The sequence below is a fragment of the Chaetomium tenue genome, assembly GCF_020726465.1.
Source record: "Chaetomium tenue strain MPI-SDFR-AT-0079 chromosome Unknown F5144scaffold_3, whole genome shotgun sequence".
NCBI classification, from domain to species: domain Eukaryota; kingdom Fungi; phylum Ascomycota; class Sordariomycetes; order Sordariales; family Chaetomiaceae; genus Chaetomium; species Chaetomium tenue.
Window position 1 is genome coordinate 1,042,413 of NW_027117331.1, and position 26,885 is coordinate 1,069,297.

Below are 26,885 nucleotides of genomic sequence, written 5' to 3' on the forward strand. Positions count from 1 at the left end.
GAAAGAAAAGCAAAAAACCACACGAAAAAGCCAATCCTACAACCCCCCCCTCCCCACCACCACCCCCATCACCACAACAACCCCCACCACTACAACCCCATCCGCCTCCTCTTCCCCTCCCTCACCTTCGCCTTCAGCGCCGCCAGCCTCTGCCTCGCCGCCTGCTCCCACTGCCTGAGATCAGCCAGACGCGCCCGCAGCCCGGCCGCCTCGGCCTGCGCCCGCAGCACCTCCCCCCGGGCGGCGGCGGCCGCCGCACCCCCCTCCTGCTGCTGCTGTTGCGCCGCCAGCTGCGCCGCCAGCTGGTCCGCGTCGCGATACTTGCGCTCCACCGCCTTGGCCTCGCGGTGGAGTACGTCGATCATTTGTTGCGGGAAGCCGCGGCGTCGGTGGTTGGTGTACCAGTTTTCGACTTGTTCTGTGTGTGTGTGGGGGGAGGGGGGGTTAGTTTTTGGGGTGGTGGTTGGGTGTGGGGTTGGGAATGGGGATGGGGATGGGGATAGGTGGCGTACTCAGCTCGACGTCTGTTACTGATGCGATGGTGACCATCTCGCTCTTGGTGAAACGGCACCGGTCGTCGTTTACCAGGATCCGCTTCTCGGCCCATTCGTTGAAGACCTTGGTGACGGGCCCCGGGAAGTTCTGCCGTGTCTTCCCCGCTGCTTTCGCTGGTCCCTCTGAGCCGTCCAGTGTCGATAGCGATGTCTCCCGTTCGCCGCGGGCGAGGCCGCCACCTGTGGGGATGTGCTGTTGACGGGTGCCTTCGACGGGCGTGAAGCTACCAAATACCCTTGGCGAACTGGCTCCGCTGCCGCCGCCCCAGGAGCTGTGGCTGTTTCTATGGCCGTCTCCGGCGTACCCTCCCGCCGGGCCCTCTGAGGACGGCACCGAAATGGGCGGGAGCCGTGTTGTTGGGGTTGCTGGGTAGCGACGGGGGGCGGGGTCACTCTCCCAGGCGGCGGCTGACGGGTGGTATTCCCAACCAGTGCGTTCCGGCTGGGAGGAGTAGGTGTAATTACTGGGAGACGGGGCCGCGTCACTCGGCGACCACGCCCCTGGTGACGACGCCGCCCCGTACCGAGATGAGTGAGGGCTAACCGGCGCCGCGGGGTTCAGCATCTGTATAGTGAGTTAGTTCTTGAGCGGTGGGTAGGACACGGCCGGGCAACGTACCTCAGAAATGGAGAGCACGGCCTTCTGCGCCGCTGGCGGGTATCCGTTGCACTGGTACATGTTGTCGTTGGAAAAGGCCATGGGGAGAGAGTTCGAGGAATAAAGGTGTTCGTTGGTGGAGGTTTTGGGTTTAAAGAGGGTTGGACGGGAAGGTGTCGAGAGAAGGCGGAGGATGGCGGTAACTAAAGGTCTGATGACGTTCTTGACAGGACCACTGAGTCGCTAGTTCAGTGACAGGGTGCGAGTAATTCGTTGTTGCGAGTAATGATGAGAGATCGGACCATTAAACGCATAGTGGACGATGGTGACGGGAGAACTTGGTGTCTAGGGACGATATCCAGCGGGAACAAGCGTCAACAAATCTGATTGAATGCTCTCTACCATGGCAGATGGAGCATCGGGGCTCAACATGTGCTTCTCAGGGATACCTCAAGGCTTATCTGGCCGACTAACACAATGCCGCAATCCGAGTTGAGACACTAGAAACACGAAGAAGGGCTCAACCGGTAGTTTTATTACTCTTGTGTCCAATAAAGACCCCATCCTGTGCCTGAGCGATCAATGTCAATGGCTGTCCAGGGCCAGGGTGGACATGCGAGCCGGGCCTGGGGTTGGGGGGGGTGCCAGGACAGAGATGCCAGGACGGGTGTCATCCGCCGGCACCTTCCTTCGGTGTCTTCTCCAGTCTCAGTCAGTAAACCCACCCCCCGAAAAATGACACCCCTTTTGGAACAGGGGTCCTCGGTTGTGGACCCGACAAGCTGCAGGCCGGGATTCCATTCCCCGCATGTGCGTGCTTCGACTGGGTCTTCTGTGTCGCCTACTTTCATATATTTAGTTAGTTATCCAACATTTCTCATCGGATGGGTTGTTGTTTGTTACATAGTCAGTACATGTGCAGTACCGATTAGCTCCCTCCTGCCGTGTCTGCCCTGACAGTGCCTCGGCTGCCGTCAAACACTAGCAGATCGAATTATTTCTGGATAGATGCCATTCGTGATGATGCCACAACTTGGTCGACCACGGTGCCCTGTTCCCCTCTTCAGATGGACAGCGATGTGTCTGATCATCTGACCTTAACGTTTGAATACAGGTCCCGGTGTAGCTCCGGGCCACGCGGCCGAGCTTGAGGGCATTCTGACTCGGGCGATTATCACATGCAGCCCCAAAGGTGCAGAGATAAGATCGAAAGGGGAAGGGGCGGGGAATGGCAACCTTTCTAACCCACATCTGAAGTCATGACGGCCGTTGGGCAAATTCCTGTCAAGATTCACAAGCCACTTGCGTCATCGATCGGAGATTGTCCAAACGCTTGTCCTAGAAATCGAGATGAGATTGCAAACGGTTCAATTCTCATCTGTGGAGTTGGGTGATGGGTTGGGGGGCATATGGGAAAATACATTACGGCTCTTGAGAATCAATTCCAGTTCAGCATTGGTGAGCGTGGTGAGGCACCAAATCAGAAAACACAACAATACAATTTTCCGTAATAAAATTCAGTTACGCACCATTTGCATATCTGATTGGCTCGCTTATTATGAAGGCTTGGGTTCCTGTTTTGACGCTCGCACCCTGTCGACCACTGTATTTCGTACTGGAATACCACTAAAAGTAAAATACCTACCAAGATCTGCCTTCTCGGTACCGACCATGCCAATTTCTCCCCTCTTCCACAACGTCGATGCCATCAGCGATTGACTACTTTCTGCCAGTCGGGCCACTGCCGAAACGAGTTTGGCGGTGAAAGAGATCGTTTTCGTCACACCATAACCATCACCCAATCGTTTCCTCCGAGCACAAAGCATTTCGGGCATTTCCAGCATGAGGAGGTTCGCTATCGACAACCCGAATATGTCGAAACCCAGCTGCTTGTCACTCCATGAAGAAACATGTTGTACCGACCTCGATCTCCCGGAACCAGCGGTTCGATCAGTTACACACAGATCAGCACGCCGCCGTTCGAGTGGGCGGAAGAAACGAGCCTGCACACTCGAGGTATCACAAATCGGATCGGGTTCTTGCCGTATGGCGGTTAGTTACCCCCGTGTGTGCTCCCGAAGATCTCGTGCCCAAGACACGCCTAGGCCGAAAACAACGAGACATGCGTCCTGTTGCGCAACCCGGAACACGATCAGCTACACTTGACAGGCTGCCATGTGTTGTGTCACCACCGACTGTGTATTCCGGTGGCCGGGAGCCTCGTCTCTCTTGCCACTTACAAGTACACGACCCGGAGTAAAAATACTGGGATAGAAAGCCAAGCTCCCAAGTGGCTGACCGCCGCGCCTGTTCCTCAAACGGGAGACCTTCCGGCCACTTCTCGGGCTTGTGACGCTTGTCACCCTCCAGCAAGGTTAAGGTGGAGTCGGCCAGGTGCCTTCGAGCGACAGAAGAGACCCCAGGCAGCGCTACCTGAATCCTAAATACCCGGGGACAAGAACGTGGTGTTGCCATGTTGGGGAGATCCTCAGGAAGTGTGTTGCATCGCCCGTGAGATCGCTCGGGGATGGGTAGCACTCCGTCGCAAAGATCTTGACAGCTGAACTAAACTGAGCTTATTCCCGGCGGAGCTGGAACTTCTACAAATACATCGGTAACTACATACCTAACTAACCTGCGGCTAAGCCTGGCCCCCGGCTGAGCATGAGAGCTAAGACTGACGTTATTAATCCGCATGCGGTGTGCGCTTGACAGGCTGATCACGGTGTTACACACAACCAACTCGAGAGACACAAGCGTTGGACCCGACAGGCGGGATGACGACGACAGGTCTGGCCAGGCTTTTTTTACCTCAGTTGAAATGCGTGAGATAAGAAAGAGCGTAGCCGCCAGCACCACTCCCATCCATCCAGCACCCGAGGGATGTTTCCTTCTTCGGTGGCATACATATTCGTGAACCTGCAACGGGGCGCCCATTCGCTGCCGGTAGCCTGCCCTCGAGCTGTTGCTACCCACGCCAACCGAGACGTCCAAACGACAGGTTCTTTTCAGTCCCCTTATCGGTGCTCACTACTCACGCCCGGGGTACACCACAAGAGTCGGAGGTCGCCCCTTTTTCGCGCAGAAGCGAGGACGTCCTTTTCGAGGGACATGGACGAAGCTATTCCGGGCCCGTCAGGGCCCTCTTTTGATGATGTGAGAACCCCCCACCCACCGTTCGCTTACACAGTACAGGACAACCCCCTTCTGTCAAATGTCGAAAGTTTCCCCGGAGAATGGAGCCCGAGTGGTCGCCATGCGAGAGACTTACTAGAACGGGAATGGTCCCTTGCCCGGGGGGATCAGTGCCAAGCGCAAGAAACAAGGATCATCGGGACGCACAAACGTTGAGCATGGGTATCCTAGCCGCAGAGCCTGAACCAAACACCCCACACCCGCTCGGGAACTCAGCTTTCCAGTGTCAAATCTCGAAACACCAACCCGCCAGCCAAATCACATCCAGACCCGACAAGCCATGGCCGCTTGGTGAAACAAGCCCTCCACAGCTCCGTAGCTAACCATCGCACTAGGGTAGCCGCACTGACTCAACAATATGTAGTAAAAACACGCCGATGATTCGGGAGGAAGGAAGCAGAGACTGACCGACATGCCTGAACGACGGAGAGTTCGGGTTTGACAGTCGGTTTCACCAGCGAGGCTGGCTGGACGGCCGGCGCCCGTCCCGTCGGGCCCCAATCACGAGGAGAAGCCGCAGGCGCGGAGAAGGAAGCCAGATGCGGCACCGTCCTCCGGGCGGCAGACAAACAGCCACCTGCAATCTTTCCCCAATCGTTCGCCGGCCGGTGGTCACCGACGGCCACCCGCATCGACTTCTTCGCTTACCCCGTATGCATGTGGTACTCCGGCCTCTCCGTTTCTGGTCCTATCCTTTGCATCGTTTGCGGGCGGGGTGATTGGAGGACAGGTATGACAAGACCACTTCCTGGTCCTCCATGCGGGCATATGTCGCACGTCGAAACCCAAGCACGCCCGTGGCGGGAATGAGAAATGGTTGTCTTTTACAAACGCCGCCCTGCCGGGCCACGGACATGACGGCATGCAGACGGGAGGCTCACGCGCACAAGGCCGGGGTTGGGCATCGAGGACTCTCGCACACGCAAACATCTTCTGTTTGCCGTTGCTATGACCCGGCTGGTGAGCTAGTGCGAACTACCAGTGACAACGACTGGCAGAGCCGTTTGTCCCCTACGTTCGGGTCCAAACCTACCGAAGGGGGAGGGCGGCAGTTGGGGAGCGTGGGAAACAACACCCCCCCGCTACCACCGAGTTACAAATACCATCCGAGCGATCTGGCGCGTTTGAAGCGAGACTATTCCCTGGGCCAGATTGGCATCGGTGGTTTTTGGAGGCTTTGCCAAGCGCCGTCGTCTCTATCCTGGCCGAGCGTATGTACTTGGTACCTGCTCCGCTGCTACATTGACGTTCGGTGCCGTATTTGTCATGACTTACATAGACAGTCCCAACCCAGAAACAGTCTCCTTGGTATTATTGTACCCTGGTCGGAGGTCACAGTACACGGTGGATCTGTCAACCGTCGGCCGCCAAGCTGACGGCGCAGGCGCAAATCGGGGACCTTTGACGGAGAGGCAGGTGTCACAATCGCCTGATTTTCACCGTTCACCCTAAAACTTGGGGAGTGGGGCGCAGAGAGAGTCTTATGGAGGGAACAAAGTTGCTCAACACCTCAATAACTAACCACTCTCAAGCCACTCTCCTCCTGTACGTATCCGAACACCCTGTTCGCTGGTGGAGAAGGGTTGTGGTCACCGTTAAGAATGTCCTTGGGACCTGGTAGGTTTGCGGATAGATCAACACCATAGCAGCAAACGTGGGCTCCGGCCACAAGGCTCGATACCCCGGGCTACCAACCCCGATGTCAAGACACCGTCCAGGCACTTGTTGGTGTCACCTTCGAAACCCGTCACCCCCGATAACATCATCAGAGGATGCCCCTCGTCATACGCAAAATACCGTGGCCCGAGATAGAACCGAGACATGGGCCTCTTGCGGCTTCGTTTCTGCTTCTTTCCTTTTTCCCTCCTTCCGTCACGAGGCGCCTTGTGCAACAAACCAAAGCCGCTGAACCTGAACCCTCCCCCCCCCCCCCCACCAGGAGATGAAAAGGGGGTCCAGACCTGGCGAGCTGGCTGTGAATACCGGCTGTTACACGAATCGTACCATGTAGATAACGAGGCGCTCGCGTGAATTGCCCGATACGGGCAGGGCGCGGGAACAAGGGCATCTCGTTCGAAGGAGAACCGAAGCCCTGAATTTGACACCTTTGGCGCTAATGACTTGTCAAAGTTTTTAGTTTGTGGGGCTCACCACGCCCCAAGAATCACATGCCAGGCCGTCAACAAATGCGTCAAATGGGAGCTTCTCGGTTTCGTCGTGCGGAGGCTCTCGGGAGGGTGGGGGAGGGAAGAGGAGACGAAAGCCGACGATGGCGACAAATTTGGCCGAAAGTGGAATTGATGGGCTCGCTCCATCAGCGTCCTCGGTTTTTTCAGAGACCGCCTTCTTGTTTCGGTTCCCAGCGCCGGCAGCTGATTCCCTCTTTTCTCAGTCCCCACTATACGTGTCTGTCCTTGGTGGAAAATATGCTCGACACAGTTCCGAGTTTCAATGTTACCCAGAAGCACCGAGTCGAGTTGTGTGTTTGTGTGTGTGTGTGTTGTGTGTGTGCCAATGACAGGCATAAGTTAGCCAGGGAGAGAAAGGCTCATCAAGGAGGTGGGTGTTTGCAATTCGGAAACCTGGAGGGTAGAGCATGAAAGGATCAAGGCATCTGACGTGCATCATCCCATCAACAAACGGCCGGGGCGCGGACGACAGCTCCGTTCCCCGGAGCGAGGGGCTTCTTCTGGGCCTCTCGCCGATGCGAGGTTGCGGGGGGTGGGCATCGAAGCGAAGGAAACTGTCAAACGGTCCGGGGTTGTGGCAAGACCGAACTGGGTAGGTGACCGGCACGACTGGGCAAGCACGAGGGAAGAAGCGCTGGTCTGTGCCCATTCGAGCCATTCCATCCCCCCAATCGTCCCCCCCTCCTCCCCCTATCGATGTCCCTTCCCGCAGTGGGGTTTCGGTGAACCGCGGTACACTTGCGGAGCCTTTCATCTGCTTGACAGCCGAACCCCTGAGCCACGCCGAGCAAATGGCCCACCCCACTGGTTGTTGTCCAACCACGGCATGGCGTGTGGGGGTTCTGGAAATCACAGGGCGGCGGCGCATCAATCGCAGCACTCATTGCTTTCCTTTCTTGGGCGATGGTTCAACAACGGGGGAAGCCGGCACGCTGGCCAAGACGGAGTATCCCGAAGTTTGCTCTCACATCCTCAACGACAACGGACGACGACGGATACCATGATTTAACATTACAGCTTCGCTCAATGCCGAATGGAACATAACCATAGCGTGCACCGAGGTTTGGGTCGACGGTACCAAGATATAACGCTAGCGAATTATTTCATCTCGTCACGACACAAAAAAGGAACAAAAGGGAGCGAAAAGGACCCCAAAACGGGGAAAACCGTTGGAACGGAGATGCAGCCAAGCCCCCGGCTTTCAATCCCGCAGCGGCAGGTAAAGGCGAGCGTAGCTATTGTCCAACTAAAACCCTGTCAAGGAGCTACTTAACAGCCCTATATGATATCGATCTCGACACCATAACGGCCCTCCTCGTCACACCCACAACAACTCCCTCGCTCCCTCCCTCTCCTCTCTCCCACACACATATCACATACGGCATGGTACAGTATGTACGTGCTTGGTAAAAAAAAAAATGCAGGAACCGGACGCGCTAACCCAGTGCCGAGTACCACCGTCCCTGCTGCAGGCCAGGCCAGGCCAAGCCAGGGCAGAGCGAGACGCAAAACCGGGTTTGAGCCCCTGTGCCGGGTCCAAAGCGAAGGGAACGGTGGTGGGTGAGGAGGGAGGGAGGTAACCGAACTTCGGTATACACATGCGGGAGTTAACTAACATACGTGTGTTATTTATTCATCGAGCCGAGTGGCTGTGACGGGGGGGAGGGGGGGGGGGGACAAACCTGCTCTCTTACCTGCAAAGTTGTACGCGAGTCAACGGATACGAGATATCAACCTTGGCCCGAGTCAAGGCATCGAGCAAGAGGGAATTGCCATGCGAGCCATTCCCCCCAGTCCAGCTCAGCCCGGCAAGGCAAGGCAAGACAAGACAAGGCAACACAAAGTGTACACGCAAGGCAGGGAAAGACAAGGTCAAGGTCAGGGACCGGGACCGGGATCGGGACAAGGACATGGACCCCACGGGGGAAGGGTCTCGAACAGAGTGGGCAACCGGCGGCAGGTAGATGCCAGTTATGATCAAGGAAAATATGACGAGAATATAGTTAGATGACACCCTAACTGACCTGGCACGCACGCCCGGCAGGCTAAATAAATCACGCGCCCTTGGTCGATGCTGGTCCGGGAACTCGGGCACGGAAGGAGGTGGGGGAGAAAATCGGGACCGGGACCGTGACTTGGACTTGTTGGACTTGCAGTGCAGCAAGCGCCAGACAGGCAAGACAGGGCACAACTGAACCAAGTTTTGCCTTTTTCTTTTTTGGCGCGCGGACGGGTGCCCGGGCGGGATGTTGAGCCCTCGGTTGGGTGCCTACCCCTTAACTTAGTAGTGTAGTAACTCCTTGAATCTCGATGGACAACGGATGTTGTTCGTCCAAACCCAACCAACCAACCAACCCCCTTGTCAGAACTCATCTTCTAGAAAGTATGGAAGATATTGCTGTACCGCACTCGCGCGCTGCCTTGCCGTGCGGGCGATATTGCAATGACCTGACCGGTGTCTTGCCCGCCGCGTTCCTTGGACGGGCGAGCCGAGCGCGTGTCAAATAAGCGCCAGAGAGGAAGGGGGGAGGGGCCGGGGGAGCAAGCGGGGGGTGGTACTGGGTACTGTGTACATAGGTGAGCGGCCAGGCCGCGCCAGTTTATCTCCGGGGATATATGACCTGCTCCTTCGGTTGCAGTTCCGTGCCGCACTGGCGGGCGTTGGTATGGGGTTGGGTCGTCTTGGATGCGCGGTAAAAGCCGCCGTGGCCAAGTGATATTTCCTCGTTGTCGGGTATATCCGATGCAGCGTAACCGTTTACGTCTATGGAGCGGTACGAGGCATTGCAATGCCAATGTCACACCGCCCTTATTGTATAGGACCGAAAGCCCAAACTCGGCTGGAAAAGAGAATATCCCGCGCACAGTGTGCTGCAATCCATTACTTTGGTATGGTTGAGAAAGGGCCTGTTTCTGATGGTACCGCCGGGCCAAGACGTTACGCTCGCTTCAAGTCCACGTACCCTTTAATCTCACGCCAGGGATCAAGGGGTGAATAACTACTGTGTTGAGTAAAGCCATAGCGGCCTTATTTTGTTGTACAAAGAAGCAAAGTGTTCGCTATGCAGCGCGCCGGGGTATTGCAAAAAGAAAATATGTACAGTAGATGACTCCAACGCAGGTATCCCAAATATTGAACGCCGGTATGTATCCCAAACCGAGAGCCAGCCTCGGAGGCTGCAACAGTAGAGATGCAAAATGCAGCAAAGCTTTTCAGCCTTCCCAAATAATAGCCAAGATCACTTGGTCCCGCCACTCCTTAACCTCTCCCAGATTTGTGGTCGCTTCTTTGTAGCCTTTTTCAACGTGTCCTCTCCCCCCTTTTCATGCTTGACCAGAGCCCCAGCACCGGTCTCCGTACCAGTTGGCACCCCAGCCTTTTGGAATCCGGGGTCATTGCCCAGCTCCTCGCTCTTTGGGTCGATCTCGTCGTAATCATGGTCATAGTCGTCGCCTAAGTAATCCAGTTTGCCCTTCATGGGGTAGTCGTCGTTGTAACTCCTGAAGGAATTCCCGGAGTTGGTCCGTGGGAGGTTTCCGGCTTCACGCATCTTGTCTAACCCGCTCATAAGCGGCCCGACAAGTGGTCCTTTCCGCAAGTCGAAGTCGTCATCGTCGTATTTTGCTGACCCCGCCCAATCCACGTCCTTGAAGGACTGGCTTCTCCGGGTTCCACTGTGGAAAGGAGGAGGAGGTGACCCCGGGGGCGGAGAGGGAGTGTCCCCGAACGCTGCAACGGGGCGCATGGCTTGCGCCTTTTTGTATAGCGCGGGGAAGCGAGCCTCAAACGCCATCTCGAGCTCCTTCTGGTGTTGTTCCACCGTCCTTCTCCGTTCGAACTTTCTCGTCGGGATAAGGTCCGCCGTCGGCGTGCGTTGCTGGCTCGCGAATGTGTTTAACCACTCATGATAGGCCTGGTCTCGCTTGCTAGCCTCCTCCTGTGAATAATTGTCAGCTTTGGGATGTCACGCAGGTGGAACTTCCTGGAGGCTTACCTCTGTCGGACTGGACTGCTGCCGAAGACTGTCGAGGTAGTCCTTGGCTTCACTGGTCATTTTGGCCCCACTGATGTATTTGGCAAACGAATCTGAGAATTCCCGGTAATGGCCCTTGAGAATAAAGCACTGGCCCTGCCAGCCCTTGCGCCGCAGTTTGGTGTATAAGGCGTCGGCGACGGGGCACTCCCAATCGAATTCGATGACCCTATCGTAAAAGACAATGCACTTGAACTGTGACCATTTGCTGAAGCTGCGGCGGCTCTGGTCGTCCATGAATGTATCCTCGATCATCTCCAGCGAGGTGTTTTCAACGAAGCTTAACGGCGCGCGCAAGTTGATGGCGTGGTGAACGTGAGACCGCTCAAAGTCGGTTGATGATCGCAAGTCGACAAGAAGGACACCCTTCGATGGGTATATCTCAAGGAGTCTTGTAAGATGGCCCGGGAGAATCATGCGGCCGCCGTCATGGATTTGGCGCGAGTGGCTCGTGATCGTCAGGTTTTGGAGGTTGAACGTCGTCCGCGCTTGGTCTCGGCGATGGTGGAACCAGAACTAACTTGTCAGCAACAGTGGCATACGGGATCGACATTGAGACTTACATGAATATCTGACGTTTCGACGCCGAGATTGGACGCAAGATGTTCGACAATGGCGACACTCGGCTCAGGATCTTTGAGGAAGTAATCCTCCAGGCGTCGGACCACGTGTGGAGCCATGGGCTGGGCCCTTGGGACGTCTTGGTTCGGTTGAAACACAGACTTCTTGGAAGTTCGGGATTGGTTAAGTATCATTGTTCTCGAGATCCCCTCAGCGGGCGGGCGTCGGTCAACGGTGCGCAACGAAGTGCTGGAAGGTACGTTCCTGAGAGAGCCACCGAGACTATTTGGTGACGGTTGGGGCCGTAACCTAGAGCTTGGCTCGTCATACGAGGACCACTCAAATCCATGCTCAAAACCTGCTGGGGGCTCGTCCTGCGGAAGTGTTCTCAGGTTTGCGTGCGACTCTCGATACGGGGCGGAAACAGCAGACTGCGTTCGATGAAGGTTGGCGCTAGCAGTGGTATAACGAGCAATATTCAGACTCTCAGTCGGCCCGTAAGTTGTTCCAGACAGATAGGACTCAGCATCATCGCGTCCCGTATCCGAGACTGGGACGTGAGTTGGAACGGGGGCAGGTGTGGGCTCTGGCTCCCGAGTCGGCGGCTGGTTCCGGATGAGGTTATTCGACCGAATGAAGGCCACAAATGAGCACGCCGGGTCATCGGGGAGGAAATCCCAGACCATGACGGGGAGCGATAACAACAACATGGTCGAATGACTCTTGAAGACCCCTTGGACTTTAACATATTTCGCAATGGAGGGGAACGCGGCCAGCCAGGTTTCCCAGTCATTCAAGTCCAGTCGCTGGTCGTCCTCAAGGGCTAAGGAGATTAGTACGTGAGGCTCGTCCTCGTTGGGCTCGGAGGTGGCTGGGATCCCAAAGTCGGGGATGGCGAGAGGGTACTGCTCGACGGGGTTCCTTCCTTCGATCATTCTCGGGTGGGATGGTCGGTCCCAGTAGGCCAGCTCATTCGGGGGTGACGGAGGCATCTGTTTCCTGGGGACCAGTCGGCAGAGCTCGATGCTGGGTGCTCTGTGGTTGGAAGTCATCATGAAGTGCACCGGCGTGGACCGGGCTTCGAAATGTTTCCCATTGATGAGGATGGGCCGCGGGTGCTTTAGGCGGGCGAGGATCTCGGCGTGGAGCATGGCGGCGGAGAAGGTTCGTTGACGCCACTCTTCGAGGACTTCAATGAGGGCATTGGTGAAGGAATACCTCCCCGGATCAGGTGCGATAGCGTCCCAACTCGAAGCTGAGATGGTTTCGGTAATGCTCTTGCCGGTGGGGAAGGTGGCGCTTGCAGCGCCAGCGCAGCAATCGAGGAGAATCATAACATCCGAGACGGACCTTTCGAGTAGGGTCTGGATGGCGGACCATCTGTTGCATGGTTGGTCACTGGGTTTCACAGGTAACGCAGAGGTAGGGGTAGTAGACTTACTGAAGCCAGGGAGACCCGGGACGGCGGTTTCTAATGACGGTCAGACATGTGGAAAGCAGGAAATGATCAAAGTCATCACCACTTACGCGCACCATGTGCTCTGCCGGGATTCGTCTATCCTGGCGTGGCCGCCATAGTAGACCACAAACAGCGTGTCATCGGACTCGTGTTGCTTGACCAGGTCGCCAATCTTCAGCATCAGCTCCAGATGTGAGTTCTCCGAAGGGATGGAGAAGATGTCGGTCGAGAAGTTGTAGTGATCACGGAAGCACTTCTCCAAGTCCTCAAGCTCAGGCAGCACAAAGAGATCATCGGATTTCCAGTGCAGCAAAAGAGCTTGCACCTTGGTGTATCTCTGAGCTGAGCGGCCGCGATTAGGGAATGCCCTGGTGGCCGACTTCAAGCAGCACATTCAAGTTAGATGCAAGTCCCCTCCCACCTCCACGAGGCCCGGAAGAACGGGGGTTTGGCTTACATGCTGGAGAGCCTGGGCGAAGCTCTCGATATGCTTCACATGATAGCTCACCCTACTGATATCATGGGTTGCCGGTGGAGAACCTTCAGTGGCCGAGCCATACTAGACGGGTGATGTTAGCCGCGACGGGTCCCAAGCCAAGACTGACAGAGAAGGTGACAGGAACGTACGGCAGAGTCGGCACTACTGCTCATGCTGTGCTCGTCGTTTGCGGGCCTCCTCGTCCGGAGAGTCATGAAGGATGGTTGATCGGCCATGATGAAAGCAAAGGCCCGAGGCGGGAGTTAAAGAGAGAAGCGTCTACGGGTAAGGACGACGGGATGGAAGGTACGAAGTCCGATGAAAGCGATGCTCGGCCCAGATCCGACGGGTTGTACCAATGCGTCGTACCGAACCGTCGGCGCGGCGTTCGGGGGCGTCGGCCAGACGTCGGCCAAGGCGTAGGAAAAGACACTCGACGAGCCTAGAATCACGGCGATTGGCGAAAGAACGGGTACCGAGTGGTGGCTATCGGTGTTGCATTGGTCGGTGCATCGCTTTTTCTCTATTTTTTTTCTCCTTCTCTCTTTGGATGTAAAATTCAGAACATGGGAGAGAATGGGGATGTGTTGCCAGACATTTGTTGCCACATCAGGGGAGATGCTCGTGGAGGGCCCATGGCGTTCCGTCGTCGGTGCCGTCTTTAGGTGTGTTCCCGTGTGCCACCCGCTGAAGAAGGCTGAGTGCTGCCTCCCGGTCACCATTCTGGGTTTAGCCCCTCACAGCCCCGGTGTTGCTTTGGGAAGGAGCCAGGAGATCTCAGTGCGGGATGCTCGCTGGGCTGTTGCTGAGCCAATCGGGATGCGGAAGCCAAGCATTCGCAGCAGCGCTTGACAGTACCGGATCGCAGGCGCGCCCTTGCGGGGGATTTTGACAGCCCTGGCCTGCTGTGCCTGGACAGCCCGAAACAGCTGGCTGATCTTGGCGGGAGCTGACAACTCCCACCTCACCGACCCTGCGGATACGTGTTGTTCGCCTTGCCATGGTGCTGCTGAATTGCCAAATTGCCAAATTGCTAAATTGCTGATTAAGCTGGACTCGATCTGAATCAACAATCATTGTGAGAATCGGGTCTCATTTAAGCCATCACCAGCTCGCCTAAATCATGCGTGAGCGAATCAGCTTTGTCCAGAAGTTGGGCGACTCGCTGGAGCCGTCGGCGTTGACGGTCAATGACGGCGTAATCAGAGGTCCCGAGGTAGACGCTGCCCGCGAGGACAGGCTGACCATTGCCGTCAATGAACTTCCCTCCGAATTACGGACACTAGTCACGGGTGCTCAAGATCTCCATATTCGATGGGTCAGCACCGCGGCCTATGAAACAGTTAGCCCGCTCCTCGCAAGACTGCCTCCTGGCTTCCATCTCTTTTTCACGCCGGGGAGGAATCATGCTGTAACGTATGTCATGCCATTGTTATCCATGGGTAGTCTTATCACTTGCTAATAGATGTGGATGTGCCCAGGAAGGGGCTATGTTCGATATTAGGCAACATATTCGGAGATATATCCTGCACCACTCCTGATGTGAGCTACTAGAGCCGTACTCGACGCGGCGATTGGGCTGACATGACTTAGGAATCTTTCACAGTCGTCGGTGAAGAGCGCTTTCAATACTTCCAGGAGCTGAACAGCTTATCCCACTTCATTCAATATGCCAAGGGCCAGCTATGCGGCGCGACCGATGCGTCCTGCTCAGCCAGGCTAGACACCCTCTCGACAGCCGGCACACTCGACATGTCGTACGACATTGGTGAGAGGGTTTTGCGGGTTACCGCCCTCTGGCCTTACCAGCGCCAAAAGGTGCACGCCACATCCCGCCCGAACACCCGCACCGAGGTCGGCATTCTCTCTACGGATAAGCCGAAGACGCTCGAAGCACACGAAATCGGCATCTCGGGTCTCCTTACCGTCCTAGGCCAAGACTCGAAGCCCTCGCCAACCATGTTCTCCTTTGGCTCGCGCCACCGCGACGCCGAGTCGGCCTTCTCAGCCCGGTTCCTCACCCCGACAGGGCTGCACCCGACCCTCCAGCTACGGCTTACCTCCGACGGCCCACCCCCCTCCTCCTCCTCGGACGACGAAGACGCCACCACCACCACCTGCACGCCCTACGCTTACCTCACGCTCCCGCGCACCATCTTCGCGGACAAGTACCAGCTCTCGGACCCGCTGTTCCTCGCGTCCAAGAACCTCACGGCCCTGCGCCACACCACGCAGCCCGTCGACCTCGAGGCCCCCGAGTATGTCATGACCCAGTGGGGCTCGTCCGTCCTCCTCGAGCTGTCGCCGCCGGCGTCGCAGGAGCGGGTTGGGGGAAAGGGAACAGGAGAATGGACGGCGTCCATCCCCCTCCACCTGCGGTACGTCGCGCCCGCGCCCGGCGGCTACTCCACCATCGCCGTGCCGTACCCGGCCGTGTTCTGGGCGTGCGAGCCCGCGCAAGGGGCCGTGTTCCCGCCGAACCCGTTCGAGAAGCACCACCTGGGGTACGACGCGCTGTTTGGGGGGGACACGGTGTTCTGGCACGTCGCGCCGAAGCCGGCGGCGGCCCAGGGGGGCTTGCTGGTGAACGAGGTCAGGGTGCCGGTGCTGGACGTGGACAGGGCCGGGTGGGTGAACGCGGGGACGGCGGCGGCTGTGTTGGTTGGGTTCGCGTGGGTTGTGTGGAAGATCGTTGGGGTCTGGGCCAGGGGGGGTAAGGGAGGCGGGGTCGAGGGTGTGAGGGAGAGGGAGAAGAAGAGGCAGTGAGACAGGTTAGGTTTGGTTTGGGGGCGTGGGCGGGGTGCGGTCCCTGTAATATACAAATGTAAATTTGTGGATGTTGTCATTTGGTAATGGAATGTCGTTTGGGGTTGCCGTAGTTCATAACACAGGTTTAGACTAAGAAAGTCTATTGGATGTTTCCAAGATACCATACCGAGCGTCTAACCGGCTTGTTTCAACTGTCACAATTTCAATTACAAGCACCCCCACCAACTACCTAGGTACCTAACTAATGCCTCACCGACAAGCAACCCGAGGCTAGGCGCCGACGGATAAGTTCCCCGTTTCCCTCTCTTCTAAGCGAAATTCGCAGACGGACGCCAATTGACTATTTTTATCCGAAATAATGAGATCTTTTAACGCCGCATCTTGTATTTCATGTACAGCGCTTCCGCTAGGCTTTCCGTTACCCGTGGACCCTACTACTGCCTTATCTTGGCAGGTTCCAGGTTAGGTGTGACGTCACATTCACACTCTCGCTTCTCAAATTTCCTTTTCACTCCCCAACTGCATGCTGGTCACCTTCCATCAATTATCTGAAAGCTTTCCCTTCCCCGCGCTCTGATACCTGCCGTGCCTGCCGCGCACGTGCAGCCTATTGCCTGCAGCTAAGGTTGCTCGCCGCTCCCCCTCCAATGGGATTCGCATCGTCTCGAGATCTCGCAGCCACCCCCACCGTACCACCACAACGGCGCGCCCGTGGGCAGGGATTGTGACAGCTTTGCCCACTTCCTCGCTCCATTTCAGGGTGCCGCCTTGCCGTCGGGGTCGTCCCATTCGCTGCCCTGGGAAGGTGGGTATCCGCACGTGTGTTGCGGGTTGACTCGAGCCTCCAATGTGATCTTTGAACAAATGGATCCCTCGAGGGGTTTGCTTGGGATGTTCGCCGTCCGTTTGCGGTCTTCCTTGGTTGTAGCGGTTCCTTGCGCGGGGCTCGGTCCACGGAACCACTCTGCCACTCTCGCTTTGCGGAGGTACATACCTTTACATCCTCGCACATGCAGTCTCTTCAAGGCAACGGGCGGATAGAGCCCCGCCACCGGCTGCAAGGTAAAACCGAGACCTTGTGAAACAGGCTCGGCCTTTCTTCACTGTTATCAGAGACACGTACGAATCTACGTCACGGGAGACAGGCAGGTGCTTTAGGTAAGGTATTTAAAGTAGGGAGCGGGTCAGGGTGCTTACCCCAGGGTCTTCTCGTTCCTGATCTTGCTTGGTCCTCTCGTCCTTTCTCTCTCTCTTTCATTTGTGCCTGTTGATCTCCCGAGATCATCTTACATACGTTTTCAACATGTCCAACAAACCCATCTTTTTGGCCACACACCCAAGAGCCTGCTCAACGGCTTTTGAGCGGGTGTTTATGACGCGCCGTGATATCCTCCGCTGCGTCCACGAACCATTCGGGGATGCCTTCTACTTTGGTCCCGAGCGGCTGAGCGCGCGGTACGAGGAGGACGAGGAGGCTAGGAGTAGCAGTGGTTTCGCCAACACCACATACGAAGATGTCTTGACGAACTTGTTGCGCTTGTCTAGGGATGACGACGTTAGCTCAATTCATTTCTCGTCCTATCCCATATAAATGGGGGGAATGAGACCACCGGGTAACTAACACCACACAGTCCAAGCGTCTCTTCATCAAAGACATCGCCCACTACCTCCTCCCCCCCGACCGCAAGCCCGCCTACATCGTCCCCTCTCTCGCCACGAACAAGCCCAAGGCGGCGGCGGCGGCGGCAGCGGCTAACGACACCGCCCGCACCAACGGCAACACCACCACCACCAGTAGCGATAGCAACCCAACGGTCGTCCCGCTCCCTCTCCTCCGCGAATTCCACTTCACCTTCCTGATCCGCCACCCGCGCCGCGCCATCCCCTCCTACTACCGCTGCACCATCCCGCCGCTGTCGGCCAAGACAGGCTTCCACAGCTTCATGCCCAACGAGGCCGGCTACGACGAGCTGCGCCGCCTGTTCGACTACCTGCTGCAGGAGCGCATCATCGTCCCCCAGTCGCGGCAGCAGCAGAACGGTCACGGCCACATCACCAACGGCGCCACGACTAATGGAAGTGGGGCCGGGGGCGGCATCCGGGTGACGGTCGTGGATGCGGATGACCTGCTGGATAAGCCGGCCGAGGTGGTGCGCGCGTTCTGTGAGGATGTGGGTATTGATTACCATGATGGGATGCTCAAGTGGGAGGATGAGGAGGGCCAGCAGCTGGCGGTGGCGGCGTTTGAGAAGTGGAATGGGTTTCATGATGACGCCATCGGTAGTACGGAGTTGCGGGCGAGGGTGCAGCCTAAGGTGGGTTTCTTTTTCTTTTCTTTCCCTTTCTTGGTTTTGCATTTTTGAGTGGGAGGACGATGCTGACTGGCCGTGACAGAAAACGCCGACCGAGGCTGAGGAGGATGAGGAGTGGCGGAAGAAGTATGGCGAGGAGGGGCAGAGGGTCATCCGGGAGTGCGTGGATGCCAATGTCGCCGATTACGAATACCTCAAGTCGTTCGCCATTAAGGTGTAGCATGAGCTTGGTTGAGTAGACTTTTGCATAGCATAATGGATACGGTGTTTGAGTTGCTGCTGCTGTAAATGCCTTCTATTGCGTGATATACAGTGTACAATACAAATACAGTGGCCAGCAGCCAGCGACAAGATTCCCTTTGTCAAGCCGAAACCAGTCAGACGCCATCTGTACATGCACAGGCCCATTTGCCTACCTTCCATTTTCCCCCTTATCAACAAGCAAGCCGCATACCCATCATCACTACTCCGCCTTGGGAGTCTCGGCCGCCGCCTCCGTCTCGGCGGCCTCCTTCTCCTCCACCACAGCCTCCTCCGTCTTCTTGGTCCCTTTCTCCGGCAGGCCAACCACATGGGTCACATTCGCCGTCCACTCCTCCGCGTAGTACTTGTCCTGCTCGTTGGCCCAATACACAGTCGCACTCTGCAGGCCCGCCAACTCCTTCTCCCTCTTCTCCTTCGCATCCGCCGCATTCCCCCCCTCAGCCGCCGCCGACCCTCCCACCACCAACGCCTTCCCCTCCCCCCCCTTCACCCCACCACCACCACCACCACCACCAACAACAACACGATTCCCCTTCCCCCTCCCGCCCAACACCGCCGCAATATCCGCCACCGCGTTCCCCCTCTCATCGTTCAGCGCGCGACCCCGCGCGCGGCGGTCCATCTGCAGGATGGCCGGGTCGTCCCACTCGAGCTGGTGGCGCTTCTTGAGCTCGCGCAGCTTGTGGAACACGCTGCGGCCGACGTCGCCGCGCCCGGCCCCAAACTCCACCACCGCCATCGGCCGCCAGTAGTCCTTGCGCAGCTTGGCGGGGACGAGCTTCTTGCCCGTGTAGGCGAATTGGCGGAAGGCTTTGGTGGGCTGTTTGTTGGAGGAAAGGGGGGGGGGTGGTTAGTGGGGGGTTGGGGTTGGGTTTGGCGGGGGGAAAGGGGGTATAAGACGTACGTTCATCTCCGGGGTGAAGGAGTAGATGATGTGGTTGGCGAGGAAGTGGTTGTGTACCCAGATGCGCTCGGCGTGGCCTGGTGGGGGAATGGATCGGGGCCGGTGGCCGCCGGGCTTCTTCGAGTTGCTCTCTCCTTGTATGGCCGGCACAGACGCCGCCTCGGTCGGTGCTGTTGTGGTGGCGGTGGCAGTGGCTGCCTCTGTGCTGGCGTACCGCACGCCTATTGTTGTCGTCCGCGCGCCATTGCTGAAGAGGAGCCGGCTGCTGAGCAGCGGCAGCGGCCGTAGGGTGTTCATTGTCGTCGGGGCCCGGCTGCCTTTCCTTACGGGGGGCGGCTTGTTGTTCGACCGGATGCTGGCGCCGGGGAAGTCGGTCGTGGTTGGGGGATTCGAGACGGGTGTCGGAGAGGAGACGGCAATGTGGAATGTCGTGATGCTTGCCCAAGCTGCTGGTGCTGCTGGTGCTGCCGGACCCAAAATATTTTTTGGAGGTATGGGAGGCCAATCAGGATCGCTCAATGGCATGAAGTTGCGGGGCATTCCCTCATTTTCAAACGCCTTGTCCACACATCCTGGCATCTGGCATCACTCCACAGACGAACCTATCCTGCACCTTGACTTCGACATCAATTCCACCATCACGAACATGTTCGATAATCATGGTTAAAGGATATGTAAAAAATTACTTTTCCTATCCGGGTCTGAGGGATCTATCTGCCTCTGTCCCCAATGACCGATTGCTAATTCACAGCCCAACCACCGCTTCCCCCTCATCTCATCATCACTAAAAGAAATAAAAAGCATTGACAGCCATACATGCTAACGCTCCAAACGCCAAATCTCATCCTCATAATGCATCATCATTCTAGAGACGTGGCTCACTCATTCCCTCTTTAATCATAAATATCCTCATCCATCGAATCCGGCGCGACCTCCTCGAGCGCCTCGTCCTCATCCACCATCATATCCTCGTCCTCGCCCTCGCTGTCGACGTGGTTCGGGATGACGGTGACCTTGCCATCGACAAGGTCGACGCGGGCCGTCTCGCCGTCGCGGATGCTGCCCCGCAGGATGAGGATGGCCATGCGGTTGAGCACCTCCTTCTCGAGCAGGCGCTGGAGCGGGCGGGCGCCGTATGCGGGCGAGTAGCCGGCGGCGCCGAGCTTGTCCTTGGCGGCCTCCGACACGCGGATGACCACGTTGCGGTCGTTGTCGAACAGGCGTTTCTGGATCTCCGAGATGCGCAGGTCGACAATCTTGCGGATCTCGCGCCGCGTCAGCCGGTTGAAGATGACGACGGACGAGATGCGGTTGAGGAACTCGGGCAGGAAATAGTTGCGCAGCGCGTTCATGACGAGCTCCCTGGTCGTCGGATCGATCTTGCCGTCCTTGCCGTTGGGCCGGGCGAGGTACTCGGCGCCAAGGTTGGACGTCATGACAACGATGCAGTTTCTCGCGTCGACAACACGGCCCTGGCCGTCGGTGATGCGGCCATCGTCCATGAGTTGAAGGAGGACGGTGAGCACTTCCTTGGCCGCCTTCTCGACCTCGTCGAAGAGGAGGATGGAGAACGGCTTGCGGCGGAGTGCCTCCGTCAGCTGGCCGCCGGAATCGTGGCCGACGTAGCCGGGCGGAGCACCAATCATGCGGCTGAGCGAGTGCCGCTCTTGGTACTCGGACATGTCGAAGCGGATCATGGACTTCGGGTCGTCGAATAGGAACTCGGCAAGCGCCTTGGTGAGCAGCGTCTTACCGGTACCGGAAGGACCACAGAACAAGAAGCTCGGCGGCTGGTTCGGGTTGGCGAGGCCGGATCGCTGCAGCCGGATGGCATTGGAAACGGACTGGACCGCCTCCTTCTGGCCGACCACAATCCTTCCCAAGACACTTTCCATGTGTAGCAGCTTCTCCTTCTCGGACGTCTTCAGCCGTGTGACCGGGATGCCGGTCCAGCGAGCGACAATCTCGTTGATCTGATCGGGCCCGACGACGTCGGTGACCATAGAACCGCCGGCGTCGGCACCGCTATCGTTGAGGGCCGCGTCGGCGGCCGCCTTCTCCTTCTCGAGCCGCCGGATAATCTGCTCTTGCTCGGGAATAGCGTAGTACTGGAGATCGGCGGCGCGGCTGTGGTCGCCCATCCGGCTGGCATCCTCCGCTTTCACACGAAGGTTCTCCAGCTTGAGCTTGGCCTCTTGGATGTCCTTGCCGCGTTGGCGCTCGCGCTCGTACTTCTCGCGGAGCGGTCTCAGCTCCTCCTCGACGTTTTCAGCGTCCTGCTTCGCCTGGGCAAGGCGTGCTTTGGACGCGTCGTCCTTCTCACGAGTGAGGGCGTGGATCTCGATCTTCAGCTGGCGGAGCCGGCGCTCAAGCGAGTCGATAATCTCAGGCTGGGACTCCCGGGCAACCCGGACAGCAGCTGCTGCCTCGTCGATGAGATCAACAGCTGAATCCGGCAGCCTCCGAGAAGTCAGATAGCGGGCGGCGAGGTTCGAGGCGGCAACGATGGCAGCGTCGGCAATGTTGACACCGTGGTGAACTTCGTACTTCTCCTTGAGGCCACGGAGGATTGAAATGGTCTCAGGGATGGACGGCTCCTTGACGAGGACTTGCTGGAAACGACGCTCAAAAGCGGCATCCTTCTCGATATACTTGCGGTACTCGGCCAGCGTGGTGGCACCGATACAGTGGAGCTGTCCTCTAGCAAGCATGGGCTTCAGGAGGTTGGCTGCGTCCATACCGCCTTCGCCTGATGAGCCGGCGCCCATGAGGAGATGAATCTCGTCGACGAAGAGGACGATCGTCTCCTTGGACTCTTGGATCTCCTTGAGCACGCCTTTCATGCGCTCCTCGAATTCTCCCCGGTATTTGCTGCCGGCAACCAAGGCACCCACGTCCAAGGATAGCAGCTTGCAGGCGGCTAGGTTATCGGGGACGTCCGAGTTGACGATGCGCTGCGCTAGACCCTCGACCACGGTCGTCTTGCCCACACCGGGCTCACCAATGAGCACGGGGTTGTTCTTGGTGCGGCGAGAGAGAATCCGGACAACACGGCGGATCTCCTCCTCGCGGCCGATGACGGGGTCCATCTTACCTTCCCTTGCCATGGCTGTCATGTCGATGGTGAATTTGGCGAGGTTCTCATTCTCCTCCTCCGTGTCGGCGTTCCGCGAGTCGACGCGCTTCGTACCCCGGATAGTTGTGATGGCATCCTGGATAAGCTTCGGCTTCGGGATGTTGGCTTCTTTGAGGGCCGTCTGGATCGAGTTGTCTTCTGACAGAGCGGTGATCAGATGATCGACGGCAATGTATGTGTCCTTTTGCACCTTCTGAAGGTCCATGGCCTTTCGCAGGACCGTATTGAATGTGGGTGCCATCGAGACCTGCTCAGGGGGCGGGTCTTGGCTCGGCAAACGGACGAGGCTCTTCTTGAGAGCGCGGTCGAAGAGCTGCGGGTCGCCGCGGGCACGCTCAATGACCTGGCGAAAGAGGGTGCTGGTGGTGCCGGGGGTGACATTCTGCTGGTCTTTGCTCTGGTCGGGGAGCGGATCAAGGAGGGCAACAGCCAGATGCACAGGCAGCAGCTGGGAGTGTGCGTACTGCTCGGCCAGGACCATGGCGTCTTCCAACGCCTTCTTGGCCCTGTCGGTAAACTCCATCTTCGAGTTCATCGTGGGCTGGTAGAAGCGAGACCGATGTCTCGGATAAGGCTAGTGTGTTTCGTGTCGTGCTCGGTCGAGCAAATAAGGGTTGTGTTCGTTGAGTTTTTCAGGGTCCAAGTGACGTCAGGCTTCAATTGGGAGTCTGGCTATGGTGATAGCTTCTCTGCTTTCGAGAGCCCGCTGTGGTATTAAATACCAAGCATTCGGGGGATGAGTCCGTGGATGGAAAGAAACAAAGAAAACAAACACACAAGCAAGTTCGAGAAAGCGAGACACAATTATATCGGGAATTGAAGCAGGTGGCCGACCCTGTTCTCGAAGCTCGAGGGTCCTCGAAGTGGGATGATGATTCTGGGGGGTGTGGGTGGTAGCGAGCAGCAGCGAGTACCCTTGATTACATTCTAGCAGGCTCCAGAAGCCGCTCGAAACATCTCAACCAACGCGGGGCAAATGGCGGCCAATGAGGGGCACAGTTCTGGTCTAAGCCCTGAAAGGACTAGCGGCTTAGAGCTTGGCCACCCTTGACACAGAGTGACGACATTGAGAAACACAAGCTCGATCACAGATCGAGGTGCACGAATCGAGTTCGCCAACGGTTGCATCACCAGCAGTTGCACGGAATTGAAGCCATTGCGATACAGGGACTATAACGTCGCCTAAATCATCACAATAGTACTTACTCTTCGCCTGAATTGAGCGCTTGTCCTGTCCTAACACCGGCCTACAGAAGAACGGAAGGAACAAAGGATCCGAAAAAAAGAGTTCGTCCGTTGTGGTACTTGACTTTCCGAGCTAATGGGATTGTACTTGTGACGTCCTCGATGATGCGATATGCCGATATGTACATCTCGATCACCATCGTAGTCAATTCGAAGCTATCCTTGCTGAACTCAGACTGGTAACTGCAGCTACAAACATCACGATAGCTTCCATGTTGAGTCCCAATGTTGAATCCCATCAAATTCTTAACAAGAAAAATGACTACTAATCGGAGCGCGATCCACTTTACCGAGGCCATGAAGCTGGTCTACGGCAACATCGACCACCTCTCAGAGGACGAGGCACGCAAGTGGACCGCCCCGGACAAGCCCGGCGCAGGAGGCCACCGAGGCCGGTACCTATGGACCGATGCCTTTGGCGTCGTCAACCTCATCACCCTCTCCAAAGAAACCTCCTCCCCCATCTACCTCACCCTCGCAAAGCAGCTCGCCCAGACCGTCCACGACATCCTCGGCCGCACACGCGATGGCACCGCACGCTTGCCACGAGCCACCGACGCCGAGCCCCTCAACGGCGGCCTCCGCATCGGCAAGACCTCGGACCAGGGCCCCGACCGCGACGGCCAGTACCACCACTACCTCACGCTCTGGATGTTTGCGCTCAACCGCCTGGCCCTCGCGACGGGCGACAAGGAATACAACCAGCTGGCCGTGCAGCTCGCCAAGGCCATCCACCCGCACTTTGTCATCCACCGAGACAACGACACACTTCGTATGGTTTGGAAAATATCCACCGACATGAATACCGTGCTGGTTCCCTCCGAGGGCCACCTCGACGCGGCGACGGGGTTTGTGGTCTACCGCTTGCTGCAGCGGACGGCTGAGCACATGCACGGCGCGTCGGAGGTGCTGAGCAGGGAGATTGACGATTATAAACAGCTCATGCACAGGGCTGGGAAGCTGGAGGCCAGTCGGGACCCGTTGGACCTGGGGATGGGGTTGTGGATGTGTCACTTCTTTAAAGAGGAGCCATGGGCCGTCCGGCTGGGGAGCGAGAGCCTGGGGATGGCGAGAGCTATACTGGATAAGGACAAGGGGTTGATGGCGCGGGATGCGTCGAGGAGGTTGGCGTTTAGGGAGTTTGGGACGTGCTTGGGACTGGAGTGTTTTGGCGCTGACGAGGAGATAAAGAGCGGGGTGGAAGCCGTGGTGAACTTTTGGCATCATTACCTCGAAGAGTCGACAGATGAGGACCTGCGGCCGATTTCGCTGGTCATGTATGCCGCGGCGCTGATACCTGGAGGTGAGTGCCCCTGAATCTGTTTGAACATTACATGGCTAATGGGAGTGTGTTAGCCTGGCGAGACACTTATCTTCCCGAAAAAGTAAAATAGTTACAACTCATGAGTATGATCCACGCAGAGACGACACCGAAGAGGGATACTGAGCCAGTGGAGAAGAGTCCCCTCCACCCCTTGAGTGCAAGAGGCTCACAAGCTGGTACGGGTGATAGATAGGGGGGCTGATGTAGGGTTAGGGTTTATAGTAACATGCCTCGGCACCCCTTATTCCCACCACCAATTTCAGCACCTCCCTCCTCACTCTCCACTTTACACACTCTACACGCTTTCATATGACATTTCCCATCCCGCACTTCGCATAGTGTATCTTCGATTAGATTTATCTTTCTACCGCTGCTTGCATTAACGCGTGCCTTGCAGTTACTGTGCACAGTTTGACATGCGCCGCCTTGGGCTTTTCCAGCGCTCGTTTGCAACAGCGCGCTGCCTCCTCAGTGAGACGAAGATGGGGATGGAAAGTCGATTATCTACGCCTATAAATCACGGCGGTACGGCATCGATCGGAAATCGAAGCATCCCTGCCATTTTTGCCCGAGGAGGAACTTCCACTGGTCTTGTTCTCTGGAAGAAAGACCTACCGCCTGAATCCCAATGTATGTCGGGTACCCTCTCGCCGTTCCCCGAAAATACCATTACCAACCATGGCCCTCCTGGTATCACTAATCATAACGGCTAACATCGCCAACGGGGGGCGAAATTCTGCCTGCACTCATGGGGTCACCCGACCCCTATGGTCGACAGCTTGACGGCATGGGTTCGGGGATCTCGTCCACCTCCAAAATCTGCATCCTATCACCGAGCCCGGACAAGAGTGTCGCCGGCGTGGACTTTACCTTTGTGCAAGTTGGTGTCAACGATGGCAGCTTGGACACCGCTAGTAATTGCGGCAACATGCTATCCATAGTTGGGCCCGTTGCCTTTGACGGTGGCTTGTCGGAGCACTGCCGGATAGAAACGGACCCTCAAACAGGCGAACGCACAGCTATGGTGCGCATATTCAACACTAATACGCGCAAGGTGGTGCATTCTAGGTTCCGCGTTAGTGGAGAGCCGCCCTCGTATTCTCCAATGGGAACGTACGAGATGGATGGAGTACCAGGAAAACAGTCACAAATCAACCTCGGCTTCATCAACCCCGGCGGTGCCGCGACCGGTAAAGTTTTGCCAACGGGCAACCGGGTCGACACTATTCGCCTTCCGGACGGTGGTACAATCGAGGCGTCTCTTGTCGATGTATCTAACCCAGGCGTGTTTATCCGTATCTCGGACCTTGGCGTCCAGAATCCGGCGGCGTTGGATCCTACCGCCGTTGAGGCGGATGCGGCGCTGAAAGCTCGTCTAGAGCAGATCCGCCAGGCTGGTGCATCCTTGATGGGCCTTGACCCGAACACGCAGAGCGTCCCCAAAATTGTGCTCGTGTTTCCTCCCGAAGTTACTCAACAGCGTCCCGGAGTCCACATCAAGTGCCTTGCATTGTCGATGGGACAGGCGCACAAGTCCGTGCCGCTGACGTTGGGATTGTGTCTCGGTGCGGCCGCTCGACTTCCGGGGACGATACCCAACCAGCTCGCTGTCGGGGCTGACGGGGGTGACACCATTGTTGTCGGACACCCAGGTGGGAAGTTGGACGTTGCGGCGAAGGCCAAAGATGGGGAAGTCCTCTCGGTCGATCTTTCGAGAACCGCCCGTGTGCTGATGAAGGGCTCGGTGTTCTACTGATCACGAGGAATTAAGGCCCGACACAGGTCGGAACTATATCGGGCACTTAAAAAAAACAATCCAACAACTCTGTATAGCGTCATCGGCGGCCGGAATGCCGGCAGAGG

At 57.2% G+C, this 26,885-nt stretch overlaps 11 protein-coding genes across 11 annotated transcripts; 5 read left to right on the forward strand and 6 right to left on the reverse strand.

The window, feature by feature from the left end:
• Positions 1-89: 89 nt before the first annotated feature.
• Positions 90-1,254, reverse strand: F5144DRAFT_600880 (uncharacterized protein; the record flags this gene model as incomplete). The annotated part of the gene is made up of 3 exons (XM_066791104.1): positions 90-418; positions 513-1,119; positions 1,174-1,254. 3 exons carry the CDS (start codon positions 1,252-1,254, stop codon positions 90-92), a joined length of 1,017 nt encoding a protein of 338 aa, XP_066644398.1.
• A 1,403-nt stretch (positions 1,255-2,657) lies between these two features.
• F5144DRAFT_166344 (uncharacterized protein) lies at positions 2,658-3,084 on the reverse strand. Its single transcript, XM_066782578.1, has one exon. It carries the CDS (start codon positions 2,994-2,996, stop codon positions 2,709-2,711), a length of 288 nt encoding a protein of 95 aa, XP_066644399.1. The 5' UTR covers positions 2,997-3,084; the 3' UTR covers positions 2,658-2,708.
• F5144DRAFT_166365 (uncharacterized protein) lies at positions 3,084-3,873 on the reverse strand. Its single transcript, XM_066782581.1, has 2 exons — positions 3,852-3,873; positions 3,084-3,766 (listed from the first exon to the last, which is right to left on the reverse strand). The coding sequence occupies exon 2, from the start codon at positions 3,625-3,627 to the stop codon at positions 3,172-3,174; it is 456 nt and encodes a 151-aa protein (XP_066644400.1). The 5' UTR covers positions 3,628-3,766; positions 3,852-3,873; the 3' UTR covers positions 3,084-3,171.
• F5144DRAFT_166346 (uncharacterized protein) lies at positions 3,832-4,554 on the forward strand. The gene has a single exon (XM_066782579.1). It carries the CDS (start codon positions 4,036-4,038, stop codon positions 4,501-4,503), a length of 468 nt encoding a protein of 155 aa, XP_066644401.1. The 5' UTR covers positions 3,832-4,035; the 3' UTR covers positions 4,504-4,554.
• Positions 4,555-4,933: 379 nt separating this feature from the next.
• On the forward strand, positions 4,934-5,921 carry F5144DRAFT_166348 (uncharacterized protein). The gene has a single exon (XM_066782580.1). It carries the CDS (start codon positions 5,106-5,108, stop codon positions 5,721-5,723), a length of 618 nt encoding a protein of 205 aa, XP_066644402.1. The 5' UTR covers positions 4,934-5,105; the 3' UTR covers positions 5,724-5,921.
• A 3,684-nt stretch (positions 5,922-9,605) lies between these two features.
• On the reverse strand, positions 9,606-13,574 carry F5144DRAFT_166476 (uncharacterized protein). The gene is made up of 7 exons (XM_066782582.1): positions 13,218-13,574; positions 13,048-13,149; positions 12,659-12,969; positions 12,573-12,602; positions 11,134-12,511; positions 10,532-11,086; positions 9,606-10,474 (listed from the first exon to the last, which is right to left on the reverse strand). The coding sequence occupies exons 1-7, from the start codon at positions 13,302-13,304 to the stop codon at positions 9,776-9,778; spliced, it is 3,162 nt and encodes a 1,053-aa protein (XP_066644403.1). The 5' UTR covers positions 13,305-13,574; the 3' UTR covers positions 9,606-9,775.
• A 455-nt stretch (positions 13,575-14,029) lies between these two features.
• F5144DRAFT_566354 (PIG-X) lies at positions 14,030-16,001 on the forward strand. The gene is made up of 3 exons (XM_066788552.1): positions 14,030-14,484; positions 14,550-14,610; positions 14,662-16,001. Exons 1-3 carry the CDS (start codon positions 14,192-14,194, stop codon positions 15,832-15,834), a joined length of 1,527 nt encoding a protein of 508 aa, XP_066644404.1. The 5' UTR covers positions 14,030-14,191; the 3' UTR covers positions 15,835-16,001.
• Positions 16,002-17,140: 1,139 nt separating this feature from the next.
• F5144DRAFT_644809 (P-loop containing nucleoside triphosphate hydrolase protein) lies at positions 17,141-18,456 on the forward strand (the record flags this gene model as incomplete). Its single annotated transcript, XM_066792858.1, has 3 exons — positions 17,141-17,392; positions 17,469-18,152; positions 18,232-18,456. 3 exons carry the CDS (start codon positions 17,141-17,143, stop codon positions 18,367-18,369), a joined length of 1,074 nt encoding a protein of 357 aa, XP_066644405.1. The 3' UTR covers positions 18,370-18,456.
• Positions 18,424-19,786, reverse strand: F5144DRAFT_610917 (mitochondrial 54S ribosomal protein mL67). Its single transcript, XM_066791676.1, has 2 exons — positions 19,318-19,786; positions 18,424-19,233 (listed from the first exon to the last, which is right to left on the reverse strand). Exons 1-2 carry the CDS (start codon positions 19,612-19,614, stop codon positions 18,613-18,615), a joined length of 918 nt encoding a protein of 305 aa, XP_066644406.1. The 5' UTR covers positions 19,615-19,786; the 3' UTR covers positions 18,424-18,612.
• A 371-nt stretch (positions 19,787-20,157) lies between these two features.
• F5144DRAFT_166679 (heat shock protein HSP98) lies at positions 20,158-23,184 on the reverse strand. The gene has a single exon (XM_066782583.1). It carries the CDS (start codon positions 22,986-22,988, stop codon positions 20,211-20,213), a length of 2,778 nt encoding a protein of 925 aa, XP_066644407.1. The 5' UTR covers positions 22,989-23,184; the 3' UTR covers positions 20,158-20,210.
• A 772-nt stretch (positions 23,185-23,956) lies between these two features.
• Positions 23,957-26,778, forward strand: F5144DRAFT_591380 (PrpF protein-domain-containing protein; the record flags this gene model as incomplete). Its single annotated transcript, XM_066790267.1, has 3 exons — positions 23,957-25,005; positions 25,519-25,652; positions 25,964-26,778. 3 exons carry the CDS (start codon positions 23,957-23,959, stop codon positions 26,776-26,778), a joined length of 1,998 nt encoding a protein of 665 aa, XP_066644408.1.
• Positions 26,779-26,885: the final 107 nt, after the last annotated feature.

Excerpts from the sequence above, each read along its gene's own strand:
- F5144DRAFT_166344 (XM_066782578.1), bottom strand. The coding sequence starts at position 2,996 with ATGCTGGAAATGCCCGAAATGCTTTGTGCTCGGAGGAAACGATTGGGT.
- F5144DRAFT_166365 (XM_066782581.1), bottom strand. The coding sequence starts at position 3,627 with ATGGCAACACCACGTTCTTGTCCCCGGGTATTTAGGATTCAGGTAGCG.
- F5144DRAFT_166346 (XM_066782579.1), top strand. The coding sequence starts at position 4,036 with ATGTTTCCTTCTTCGGTGGCATACATATTCGTGAACCTGCAACGGGGC.
- F5144DRAFT_166348 (XM_066782580.1), top strand. The coding sequence starts at position 5,106 with ATGCGGGCATATGTCGCACGTCGAAACCCAAGCACGCCCGTGGCGGGA.
- F5144DRAFT_166476 (XM_066782582.1), bottom strand. The coding sequence starts at position 13,304 with ATGGCCGATCAACCATCCTTCATGACTCTCCGGACGAGGAGGCCCGCA. Across the intron at positions 12,970-13,047 it reads TCGCCCAGGCTCTCCAGCAT|TCGGCCACCAGGGCATTCCC; the intron begins GTAAGCCAAACC and ends TGCTGCTTGAAG. Across the intron at positions 11,087-11,133 it reads TCGAAACGTCAGATATTCAT|TTCTGGTTCCACCATCGCCG; the intron begins GTAAGTCTCAAT and ends CTGACAAGTTAG.
- F5144DRAFT_566354 (XM_066788552.1), top strand. The coding sequence starts at position 14,192 with ATGCGTGAGCGAATCAGCTTTGTCCAGAAGTTGGGCGACTCGCTGGAG. Across the intron at positions 14,485-14,549 it reads GGGAGGAATCATGCTGTAAC|GAAGGGGCTATGTTCGATAT; the intron begins GTATGTCATGCC and ends GGATGTGCCCAG. Across the intron at positions 14,611-14,661 it reads TATCCTGCACCACTCCTGAT|GAATCTTTCACAGTCGTCGG; the intron begins GTGAGCTACTAG and ends GACATGACTTAG.
- F5144DRAFT_610917 (XM_066791676.1), bottom strand. The coding sequence starts at position 19,614 with ATGAACACCCTACGGCCGCTGCCGCTGCTCAGCAGCCGGCTCCTCTTC. Across the intron at positions 19,234-19,317 it reads CCTTCACCCCGGAGATGAAC|CCCACCAAAGCCTTCCGCCA; the intron begins GTACGTCTTATA and ends TCCAACAAACAG.
- F5144DRAFT_166679 (XM_066782583.1), bottom strand. The coding sequence starts at position 22,988 with ATGAACTCGAAGATGGAGTTTACCGACAGGGCCAAGAAGGCGTTGGAA.